Source organism: Mirounga angustirostris, unplaced genomic scaffold (assembly GCF_029215605.1).
Source record: "Mirounga angustirostris isolate CCGP_5_RB_7025 unplaced genomic scaffold, mMirAng1.0.hap1 SCAF_11, whole genome shotgun sequence".
NCBI lineage: Eukaryota > Metazoa > Chordata > Mammalia > Carnivora > Phocidae > Mirounga > Mirounga angustirostris.
The window spans coordinates 56758537-56771151 of record NW_026991719.1 but is presented as its reverse complement, the minus strand read 5'-3'; the positions used below and the strand labels follow the sequence as shown (position 1 = coordinate 56771151).

General features: G+C 46.5%; 1 protein-coding gene across 1 annotated transcript; it reads left to right on the top strand.

Annotated features, from left to right (window-relative positions):
• Positions 1-11085: 11085 nt before the first annotated feature.
• On the top strand, positions 11086-12374 carry P2RY4 (pyrimidinergic receptor P2Y4). The gene has a single exon (XM_045895333.3). The coding sequence runs from the start codon at positions 11086-11088 to the stop codon at positions 12181-12183; it is 1098 nt and encodes a 365-aa protein (XP_045751289.1). The 3' UTR covers positions 12184-12374.
• Positions 12375-12615: the final 241 nt, after the last annotated feature.

Genomic DNA, 12615 nt, shown 5'->3' with positions numbered 1-12615 from the left:
TGTGGAGGGAATAGACAATTGACATCTGTTTCACTCCCACCTAGAGTAAACCTTCCCACCTAGTTTTTGACTCTCCCCAATCCCTGAAACTAAGTCCATGTTAGAGGCTCTAAGCAGCTTCCCTTGCCTCATATGACCACTCATGGAATTAGAGATATTTCTGTCCTACAGCTGCCAGGACCCCCACAATGGCAGCAACAAAAATAATCTTCCTTTCTTGGCTGTCCTTCTCACAGGGCCCAGGTCCAGGCTTTGTGGACATAAAGAACGTAGAGACAGACCTCCAAACTCTGGGGGTACAAGACCCTACCCTGCCTCCAACCCCTCATAGATCTGGCTGGTCTTTAGTATCTATCCATAGATGCCTGCCCTCAATCTGCCACAACAGGGTGTCCATTCCTCAGAGCATGGCCATGACTATGGCTCAGAGGGCTGGGCGTTCCCTACCTCCTGCTCCCTACTGTGACTGCTGCGCAGCTATCCTGTATTCCTTTTGTACAGCTAACTGTGTTAGCCTTTGCCATTCCTTGCCAATATACACCCCAGGAGCTTGTCTTTTAGTTGCTATGACTCTGCTCTTCTCAGGGATTTTCAGATAGAGCTAGAAGCCTAGACTCTGCAGGGACCATAGTGGGACTGAATCTAATGCTGGACATACAGGAAAGAGTTATGTACTTGCCAAGGTTGGTGTCTGTTGAGAAGGCAAGACTTCAGAATCAATGTACTTTTGGACTAGGCTTCAGCCCATTTTTGTCTTCAGACCCACACTTAAAGTGTATCCCCTTTTTCAGTTCAGATCCATGGTCCTCTCAGCAGGAAGAAAATAGATCTGGTAGGTCTTTAATTCATTACTACGATTGAACTTAAATCATTATCTCTCTTCTAGGAGTATGTGCCTTTCTTGGCTGAGGGATAATTTACAAACAGCAAAAGGCACAAACCTTTAATTGCACAGCTTGGTGAATTTTTATCTACTGTGGTAGGCTGAATAATGGGCCCCAAACATATAGGGTCCTAATCCCTAGAACCTATGAATGTTACCTTACATGGCAAAAGGAACTTTGCAGAAATGATTAAATTAAGGCTCTTGAGATGGGGAGATTATTCTGAATCATCTGGGTGGGCCCTAAATAACCACTAGTCTCTTTATATATAAGAGGAAAAAGAGGGAGATAGAAGGAGATTTGACTGCAGAAACAAAGCAATATGAGAACTGAAGCAAGATGCTATGTCACTGGCTCTGAAGATGGAGGAAGGGGCCACAATCAAGAAATGCAGCTCTGGATGCTGGGAAGAATGAGTGCATGGATTCCTCCTCCCCTCCCTACCCCCCCCCCCCCATAGTCTCTTATGGTCACAAGGTGGCTGTTGCAGTTCAGGTGCAGCCTGGCTGATGCCTGAATTTTGGTAAAACTGATTTTGGACTTCTGACCTCCAGAACTATAAGAGAATAAGTCTGCTGTTTTAAGTCACCAAGCCTGTGGTAATTGTTTTGCAGCAGCAAGAGGAAACTAATATACCTGTGTGTACACACAAGTAACCAGTACCTAGATCAACATATAAAACATTTCCATCTTTCCCCCAAATTCCCTCATGTCCCTTTCCAGCTTGTAGTCCCCAAGAGAATTATCACCATAGTTTCATTTTGAGAAAGGGTATTTGCATTTTCTAGTGATTTATTCCTGGGCTGCAAGAGTGGTTCAATATTTGCAAATGAATCAACGTGATATACCACATTAATAAAAGAAAGGGTAAGAACCAGATGATTCTTTCAATAGATGCAGAAAAAGTAGTTGACAAAGCACAACGTCCATTCATGATAAAAACCCTCAACACAGTAGGGCTAGAGGGAACATACCTCAACATAATAAAGGCCATCTATGAAAAATCCCCAGCTAATATCATCTTCAATGGGGAAAAACTGAGAGCTTTTCCTCTATGGTCAAGAACAAGACAGAGATGTCCACTCGCACCACTGTTATTTAATATAGTACAGGAAGTCCTAGCCACAGTAATCAGACAACATACAAAAAAATAAATGAATAAAAGGCTTACAAATAGGCAAGGAAGATGTCAAACTTTCACTATTTGCAGATGACAAGATAGTCTATATAGAAAACCCAAAAGACTCCACCAAAAAATTGCTAGAACTGATATACAAATTCAGTAAAGTTACAGGACACAAAATCAATGTACAGAAATCTGTTGCATTTCTATATCAATGATGAAGCAACGAAAGAGAAGGCAAGGAATCAATCCCATATATACAATTGCAGTCAAAACGATGGGGTATCTAGGAATAAGCCTAACTAAAGAGGTAAAAGACCTGTACTCTGAAAACTATAAAACCCTGATGAAAGAAATTGAAGATGACACAAAGAAATGGCAAAACGTTCCATGCTCATGGATTGGAAGAACAAATATTGTGAAAAATCTATATTGCCCTAAGCAATCTACACATTTAATGCAATCCCTATCAAAATACCAACAGGATTTTTCACAGAGCTGGAACAAACAGTCCTAAAATTTGCATGAAAGACCTGAAGAGCCAAAGCAATCTTGAAAAGGAAAAGCAAAGCTGGAGGCATCACAAAACTGGACTTCAAGATATATTACAAAGCTGCAGTGATCAGGACAGTATGGTACTGGCACAGAAATGGACACATAGGTCAATGGAACAGAATAGAAAACCCAGAAATGAACCCACAACTATATGGTCAACTAATTTTTGACAAAGCAGGGAAAGAATATCCAATGGGCAAAAGACAGTCTCTTCAACAAATGGTGTTGGGGAAACTGGAGAGAAACATGCAAAAGAATGTAACTGGATCACTTTCTTACACCATACACAAAAACAAGTTCAAAATGGACAAATGATCTAAATATGAGACCTGAAACCATAAAAATCCTAGAGGAGAACACAGCAGCAACCTCTTTGACATTGGCCATAGCAACATCTTACTAGGTATATCTCCTGAGGCAAAGGAGACAAAAGGAAAAATAAACTATTAGGACTTCATAAAAATAAAAAGCTTCTGCACAGTGAAGGAAACAATCAACAAAAATAAAAGGCAACCTGTGGAATGGGAGAAGATATTTGCAAATGACATATCTGATAAGGGGTAGTATTCAAAATCTATAATGAACTTATCAAACTCAACACCCCAAAACCAAATAACCTGATTTTAAAAATGGGCAGAAGACATGAATAGATATTTTTCTATTTTTTTTAAAGATTTTATTTATGTGACAGAGACACAGCGAGAGAGGGAACACAAAGGGGGGAGTGGGAGATGGAGAAGCAGGCTTCCCGCGGAGCAGGGAGCCCGATGCGGGGCTTGATCCCAGGACCCTGGGATCATGACCTGAGCCGAAGGCAGATGCTTAATGACTGAGCCACCCAGGCGCCCCTAGATATTTTTCTAAAGAAGACATCCAGACAGCCAACAGACATATGAAAAGATGCTCAACATCACTCATTATCAGGGAAATCCAAACTACCATGAGATATCACCTCACTCCAGTCAGAATGGCTAAAATTAACAACACAGGAAACGACAGGTATTGGCGAGGATGTGGAGAAAGGGGAACCCTCTTAAACTGTTGGTGGGAATGCAAACTGGTGCAGCCACTCTGGAAAATAGTATGGAAGTTCCTCAGAAAGTGAAAAATAGAACTACCCTATGATCCAGCAATCGTACTCCTAGGTATTTACCGAAAGGATACAAAAATACTGATTTGAAGGGATACATGCACCCGGATGTTTATAGCAGCATTATCAACAATAGCCAAATTATGGAAAGAGCCCACATGTCCATTGACCGATAAATGGATAAAGAAGTGGTGGTATATGGGGCGCCTGGGTGGCTCAGTTGGTTAAGCGACTGCCTTCGGCTCAGGTCATGATCCTGGAGTCCCAGGATCGAGTCCCGCATCGGGCTCCCTGCTCAGCAGGGAGTCTGCTTCTCCCTCTGACCCTCCTCCCTCTCATGCTCTCTGTCTCTCATTCTCTCTCTCGCAAATAAATAAAATCTTAAAAAAAAAAAAAAAAGAAGTGGTGGTATATATATACAGTGGAATATTACTCAGCCATAGTGAAGAATGAAAGCCTGCCATTTGCAACAATGTGGATGGAGCTAGAGAGTATTATGCTAAGCAGAATAAGTCAGCCGGAGAAAGACAAATACCATATGATTTCATTCATGTGTGGAATTTAAGAAACAAAACAAACAAACATAGGAGGGAAAAAGAGAGGCACGCCAAGAAACAGACTCCTAACTATAGAGAACAAACTGATGGTTACCAGAGGGGAGGTGGGTTGGGGGACAGGTTAAATAGGTGATGGGGATTAAGGAGGGCACTTAGAGTGATGAGCGCCCTGTGTTATATGGAAATGTTGAATCACTAAACTGTACACCTGAAACTAATATTACACTGTATGTTAACTAACTGGAATTTAAATAAAAACTTGAGAAAAAGGGTATTTGCATTTTCTGAGAAAGCAAGAGTAAGAAGGCAAAGGAATGCATCTCTAATTATGGAGCTTCTGGCCTCTATGATATATTGAAGGGAGAAGTATTTTCAGGTCCTTACCCACCTCACTTGCACATCCCAGTGATTTTTCCCAGCCAGGCCTTCCAGTTAGGAAGTGATGATCAGATCTCTAAGTGAGGAAAGGGTGGGTTATTCAGTAAGGGGTTGTAGCAGACAGAATTGTTTGTCAACTCACCAGCCACCTCCCCCTTCCTTCTTATGGGCAGAATCTCCATTTCCTAAGCCGGTCATGGCCATTTCATCCCTCTTGCCAGTGATTGATTTAGTTATAGGCATGAAGAAATTCTGGCCACTGAGATGTGAAAGGAAGTGTGCTAGGGAGATTCTGGGAAAGGTTTCCTGAATAATAACAGTAAACCCACAGGAAGAGAGGCCTTCTTCTCCTACCATCGAATGTTGTCATGTTTGGATGCAATGCCTAAAGTGCGTCTGCCATCTTGTGACCCTGAGAGTTGCTAAACCAACATGCTGAGGGTTGCAGATCAGAAAGATGGAGTCAGGGGATGCCTGGATGGTTCAGTTGGTTAAGCATCTGCCTTCAGCTCAGGTCATGATCCCAGGGTCCTGGGATCGAGTCCCACATTGGGCTCCTTGCACAGTGGGGAGCCTGCTTCTCTCTCTACCTGCTCTGCCTGCTCTGCCTGCCGCTTCCCCTGCTTGTGCTCTCTCTCTCTCTGACAAATGAATAAATGAAATCTTAAAAAAAAAAAACAAAAAAAAAGATGGAGTCAGAATTTTTTGTGACATTGTTGAGTTGGTGAATTAGACAACCCAAAGCGGCCCACTCCTGGACTTAGATGCAAGATAATAAATTTCCTCATTTTAAAATCAGCCGAGTTGGAATGTTCCATTATTGCAATTGAAAGCATATCAGCGGACTTAAGTGGGAGCTGGACAATGGCATTGTCTCAGTGGGGGAGGATAGAAAGGAGACTGAGGAATCAAATGGTAGAAACAGAGATTTCCTGTGCTGTCCTAGGTGCTGGATACAGCAGTACTAGTCTCTACTCTAAAGCTTTTAACAGCCTTGCTGGAGATAAAGAACGAAAGGGCACACTATCTTGGACACAATTATATGCAGCCAGTCACTTTCCCCTGATTTTATTAATAAGCTTGGATTATCCAGAGTTTCAGAATTTTTAAAGATTTTATTTATTTGACAGAGAGAGAGACAGCGAGAGAGGGAACACAAGTGGGGGAGTGGGAGAGGGAGAAGCAGGCTTCCCGCAGAGCAATGGACCCGATGCGGGGCTCGATCCCAGGACCCTGGGATCATGACCTGAGCTGAAGGCAGACGCCCAACGACTGAGCCACCTAGGCGCCCCAGGGTTTCAAATTATAGCTCCTTGCTGTCAAGCTTGAGTGACTGTCTTGTTCCATTCCACACTGCACCTTATTCTCAGCAGGTGACCATGTCATTATTTCACGTCATAAAGAAAACCTAGGCAACTGGAGTGAACTTTCCAATCTCCAACACCCTCCAAATTCACCTGTATTTTCATTCCTGGTGATGAAGAGGATGATAATCACCAGACACGATGCATTACATGCATTGCCTCTTTTTCTCCTCACAACCAGATAGGTGCTAGTATCCTCATTCCACATATGAGGACATGGAGGGTCTGGAAGACTTAACCTACAGTCATATAGCTAGCGGGTGATGGAGCCAGGGTTAAACTCTAGGTCTGACTCCAAGGCCTGCAGTCTCCCCACTATTTCACCTATCTTTTCTCCCTCATTTCTTTCCGTCCCTCCTTCTTTCCTTCTTCTGTTCCTCCTCCCTCCCTCTCCTTGCTTTCTACCCCCCTACTCAGAGAAAGGGATTAGAAACCATGCCTTTCCCCACTTTCCCTCTTTAGGCCCTAAGGAAACAGCAAACATTGCAGAGAAACTGTCATCAAGACATGAATATTAGATGTGAGGCGCCAAGAGGAAGAGGACTGGAAAAGACTGGAGGAGTAGGGGAACAGAAGGATAGCAGGAGGGAAGAAGGTAATAAACTGCCTGACATACTAAATTCTAGATTATCAATGAGATACGCAAGTGGGTTTGTCCTACAGTAAACAATATATACAGGCCTTAGCTGTGGGAATCATTCATTTCAACAAAGTATAACTGAGTCATTCATTCATCCATTCAGTAAACATTTATTGAACACCTACTATGTGCAATGTATCTATTTCCTTAACTCTAAATCGGAAGGCATTTTTTAGACAGCAAGATGTAGAATTTGGAAAAAAAAAAACCCACCTGGAACATATGTTTTTTTAAAAATTTTTTATTAACATATAATGTATTATTTGTTTCAGGGGTACAGGTCTGTGATTCATCAGTCTTACACAATTCACAACGCTCACCATAGCACATACCCTCCCCAATGTCCATGAACATATGTTATTATAACTTTACAGGGAAGGCTTTGGGAGAGACAGAGATAATACAAGGTGCTTGTCTCCAAGGACCTCTGGGTCTGGTGTGCGGCTGGGAAAGGTGGGAGAGAATGGACAAAAACAAAGGAGTGGAATTCTGTACAGTCTGTGGTATGTGCCATAAGCTCAGCAGGAATCAAATGTGGTAAGAGTGTGAGAGAGACGTACATTTTGATTAGAGAGACATCTCTATGCTGGAGTCTCATTGGTCATTGTAATTATTTTGAACTTCTAAGTTAAATCATGAGAGTGGATGTTGAGAGAGAGAAAGAGGGAGACCGGGAAAGATAAAGGGTAGAGTGAGGAAGAGGAAGGAGAGGAGGAAGAGGGGAAGAGAAGAGAGAAGAGAAAAAGCTCTAGGGGTAAGCCTTGGGGGCAAGGTCACCTTCGGAGGAGGGAGGACAAAAAGGAGCCAGGGAAGAGGTCAGAAGGGACAGCCAGAGGACTAGGAGGACCAGAGCAATGCAAAGTCACAGAAACAAAAGTGAGGAAGACTTTCACAGAAGCCAGCGAGTCTGGCCTGCAGCATTTCCTAAGGCACAAATCCTTCCTTTTGGCCCAGGCGGTGTCGGGCGAAGGCTTTTCCTGAAGTAGCCACTGGGCGGCAGTGGCGGCAGTGAGAGCTGGAGCTGAGCCAGCCTGAAGCAGGAGCTTCTCTAGTGTGGAGGACACTGGAGGGAGCCCTTGGGTGTATGCCACGCCTCGAATCACACGTGTTCGCCTCTGAAGAGATCAGCTTCATTCCTAGGAGCAAAGGAATAACGCAAAATACCTTATGATTAGAAGCATTTCATGATTGGGGTGCCTGGGTGGCTCAGTCGGTTGAGCATCTATCTGCCTTCGGCTCGGGTCATGATCTCGGGGTCCTGGGATCGAGCCCCGCGTCGGGCTCCTTGCTCAGCAGGGAGCCTGCTGCTCCCCCTGCTTGTGCTCTCTCTCTCTGACAAATAAATAAATAAATAAATAAATAAATAAATAAATAAATAAATAAATAAATAAAATCTTAAAAAAAGAGAAGGATTTCATGATTTACAAAGTGTTTTCACACCTACTGACCAATTCGATGTTCGGGAAACCCTACAAGGTTGGTATTATTATGCCCATTTCACTGGGAGAGAAAACTAAGTCACAAAGAGGTGTCCAGCATCACACAACTAATGCTTGGGAAAACAAGGATTCGAACTCCTGTCCGTCTGCTTCCAAACACCTGGGCCTCGTATGCGATATCATGGCAGCCCGCTGTCCAGGACCCAGGCTATGACTGCTTCCTCCACGCCTCCCTTTTATCACGGCAAGGATCTCCATGTTTCCCCTATCCAGGTTCCTGGGCCTCCAGGAGATCTAGATCCCAGATTCTAGAGCCTCCCTTGCAGGCCTGCCGCCTCCTCTCACTCCCAGAATCCAGCTGGGCAACATTCCCAGGAGCCTGAAGATCAGGTTCAGAGTCCCCGTTGCTTCCAGTTCCCTGCAGAGTGGATTCTGCCCAGACTGCACCTCCCTCCCCAAGAGCACTACTCACCTCACCCTCAGAGTCCTCCAGGCCCAAAGCTTGCCCCCTCTGCCGAAGACCCCCACGATCCTGGAAACTTAGTTAGCCCCAGGAGCCCCAGATCCAGAGCTCCCAACAAATTGGCATTCTTGGGCACTCAACTCTCAAACGTCTAGGTTTGGCTTCTGTACTTTCTCTGCTGTATTCAGACTGGAGTCTCCTGGAGTGGTAGAGTGAGATGAGGGGTGGTGTGTAGGAAGGGGTGGGGTCTGTAAGGGAGGCATGTCAGCTAGCATCCTGGGGGAGGAGTGAACTACCTCGTCTCCCCCTCCTCTGACGTGTGCAGTAGGCGTCTGGAAATTGACAGGCTGAAAAGTGTACCCCCCAGTTTTCCCCCAAACCTGCTTCTCTCATAGCGTTTCCCATCTCTGTCAACAGTAACTCAATTCCTCCAGCTCCTCAGGCTGCAAACCTTGGAATCGTTCTTGACTCCTCTCTTTCTTTCACACCCCACATCAGTAAATTGTGTTGTCTCTACTTTCAAAATCTAGCCAGAATCTGACCGCTTCCCATCACCCTCGCCAACCTGGTCCAAGTTACCATCATCCATTGGCAACAGCTCCTGTTTGTCTTCCTTCTGTTTCCCCAGTCCTGCAGTCTATTCTCAACATAGAGCTAGACGGTGACCCTTTAAAAGTACAAATCAGGGGGCGCCTGGGGGGGCGCAGTCGGTGGAACGTCAGACTTTTGGTTTCCGCTCGGGTTGTGATCTCGGGGGTCGTGGGATCGAGCCCCGGGACTGGCTCTGCCCTCAGCGGGGTATCTGCTTGGGTTTCTCTCTCCCTCTGTCTCCGCCACTCCCCACCCAGGGATGTGCGCTCTCAATCTCTCTCTCTCCCCATCTCTCTCTAAAATAAATAAATAAAATCTTTTAAAAATATATAAATTAGACCCCAACACTTGTCTCTTCTAAACCCTCAATGGCTTCCCATTCATTGAAAGTAAAAGCTAAGCAGTCCTCGCAATGGTTCCTGAGGACCTTCATGATCTGGTCCCTGCCAAACTCTCTGACCTTGTCTCTACATTTCCCCTTCCTCCCAACCACTTGCTCTTTATCTGAAGTCACCCTAATATTTAAAGAAACAACCCTCTCTATTCCCCTGTCTTCTCTTCTCTAGTCCCCATCCCACCTTTATTTTTCTCTATAGCAATGATTACAATCTATATATTTTACTTGTTAATTTTCTTTTCTTTTCCCTCCCACTAGTATGCGGGCTCCATTAGAATGAGAGTTTTTCTCAGTTTTATTCACTACCGGTGAACTACCGGTACCTAGAACTGGACCAAGCACACAGTAGGCTCTCAGTAAACATTTGCTTATCTTTTTCCTGGATTATGGCCAGTGACTTCAGAGAGGCAACTAAGCATAGCGATTAAGTACATGGAGACTAGCGCCTGGGTCAAAGGCAGGCCTGCCTGGGTTCAAATCTTGACTCTACCACTAAATAGCAGAATAAATTCTCTGTGCCTTAGTTTTCTCATCGGCAAAGTGGGGCAATAATTGTACTTATAGAGAACCTATGGGGCCATCAATAAGTGTAAAGCACTTAGAATAGTGCCTTGCACATAGTAAGTGCTATATAAGCATTTTTATAATTATATGCACACGGACTTAAGATTTATATCAGTAGTATAGGTTTTCTAAAATCTTTCCGTGTGTTATCTTGCATTTCTGCCCATGTTAACATTCATTCATTTCCCATGTTTCTGCTCACTTATACAGATTTATATGATCTCCCTGTAGTTTTAGTCATCTCCTGTGGCCTGGCTCTTGATCTATAAACGTGGATGTTTCCTTATGTACTCCGTCCTACAGTCATTTAGAAACTGTTAAATAGTAATCTCGCCGGGCCCCAGTCTATACAGTGAGTAGGTTGGACTAGATAATCTCGATGGGCCTTTCTAGCTCTGAGGATTTCCCAGGCCAGGAGGAGGGACAGGCCCCACCCCCAAACCCGCCCTCTTGGATATGCCCTCTGGCTGCCAAGAGGAAAGGTGACAGAGTCAGCTGGGCTCAGCTTCAAGGGGACCAGGTAGGAGACATGCCAAGTTTCTTGGGTGAGGGTGGCGATGGGGTTCCTGGGCTGGACCAGGCTGGGGGAAGGCGTCAAAAGTAACTATAGTGTGGAGACACTGGGACCAGGGTGAGGGGAAAGGTAAAGCCACCATGTGGACAAATGTTGGAATGGGCTAGGAGACAGTCTGGGTCCGGGCATATTCGCCCATGGAATAGTCTCGATAGGCCTCCACCCTATCTTGGCTAGCCAAGATCTGAAGGACAGAGTCAGCTGCAGGATGAGAATAACCCAAACTCACTGCCTGCCCTGCTGGGCCCCAGCACCACGTGCTGCCCATCATTCCCCAGGCTGGACCAGGGGGGCTTGGGCAGGGGCTGGCCTGGCCTGAGTTGCGTGCGGACATACTCCTCTCAGCTACTCCTCATGCTTCAGTCATGGCCCTCCTCATTCTCTGCTCTTTGGCCTCAGGTCAGGGCTGGGAGGCCTGGAAAATCCAGCCGCCCTCACTTCTCCCCTTTCCACCTCTAGGGGGACCATGGCCAGTGCAGGGTCCTCTCTGCTCACAGCCCTAGGCCCCAGCCCAGATCCTGGCGACAGTGAGGCAGAGCTGGACTGCCGTTTTAATGAGGAGTTCAAGTTCATCCTGCTGCCTGTGAGCTACTCGGTTGTCTTTCTGTTGGGCCTAGGCCTCAACGCCCTGACCCTCTGGCTCTTCCTCTTTCGCCTCCGACCCTGGGATGCAACGGCCACATACATGTTCCACTTGGCCTTGTCAGATACTTTGTATGTGCTGTCACTACCCACCCTCATCTACTATTATGCAGCCCGCAACCACTGGCCCTTTGGTACTGGGCTCTGCAAGTTCATCCGCTTTCTCTTCTACTGGAACCTCTACTGCAGTGTCCTCTTCCTCACCTGCATCAGCATCCACCGCTACCTGGGCATCTGCCACCCACTGCGGGCACTGCGCTGGGGCCGCCCTCGCTTCACAGGCCTTCTCTGCCTGGCGGTTTGGTTGGTCGTCGCCGGCTGCCTCGTGCCCAACCTGTTCTTTGTCACAACCAGCACCAAGAAGGACACCATCCTGTGCCATGACACCACTCGGCCCGAGGAGTTTGACCACTACGTGCACTTCAGCTCGGCCGTCATGGGGCTGCTCTTTGGCTTGCCCTGCCTGGTCACTCTTGTCTGCTATGGGCTCATGGCCCGGCGCCTATATCGGCCCTTGCCAGGGGCCGCCCAGTCATCTTCTCGTCTGCGTTCTCTCCGCACCATCGCTGTGGTGCTGACCGTCTTCGCTGTCTGCTTCGTGCCTTTCCACATCACCCGCACCATTTATTACATGTCAAGGCTGTTGGAAGCTGACTGCCGGGTGCTGAACATTGTCAACGTGGTCTACAAAGTGACTCGGCCTCTGGCCAGTGCCAACAGCTGCCTGGATCCCGTGCTCTACCTGCTCACTGGGGACAAATATCGACGCCAGCTCCTGCAGCTGTGCAGGTGTGGGGGGTCTCAGCCCCCCACGACTGCCTCCTCCCTGGCACTGGTGTCCCTGCCTGAGGAAAGCAGCTGCAGGTGGACATCCACCCACCAGGACAGTGGCTTCCCTGCCCCTGGGGCAGATAGATTGTAACCCTGGGAGCCAGGAAGTGAGAGGAAAAAGGGTGGGTGCAGGGCAGAGGTGAAGGAACTTAAGTTACCCCCAATATGGCTGCTTCTTCCTCTTTCCCAGACTCTGGAGAGAGGCCCACACCCTGAGGATTAAGAGGAACCAGGTACATCATGTGTGACCCCATCTCTCATTAAACCCTTCAGTTGCCCTCCCCTTTTTAGCCAAAGGCAGTAACAGCCACTGTTCTTTCTCTTTGCTTCTGTCTCCTTCCTGGGGCCATCAGTCCTGTCTCTTGATCCTACAAGGTTTCCTAAAATTCTCACGCAGTCTCCACCTTTTCTCCACCTTTTCCCCACACACATTTGTATAGCATGTGTTCCTTCAGCCAGACCCGAGCATTAGACTGAAGAGGTGGAGAAGCTGGGGTAATCTCAGGATTGGTCTGATGTATCT

What these genes read in the sequence shown, in the direction of transcription:
- P2RY4 (XM_045895333.3), top strand. Translation starts at nt 11,086, where the DNA reads ATGGCCAGTGCAGGGTCCTCTCTGCTCACAGCCCTAGGCCCCAGCCCA.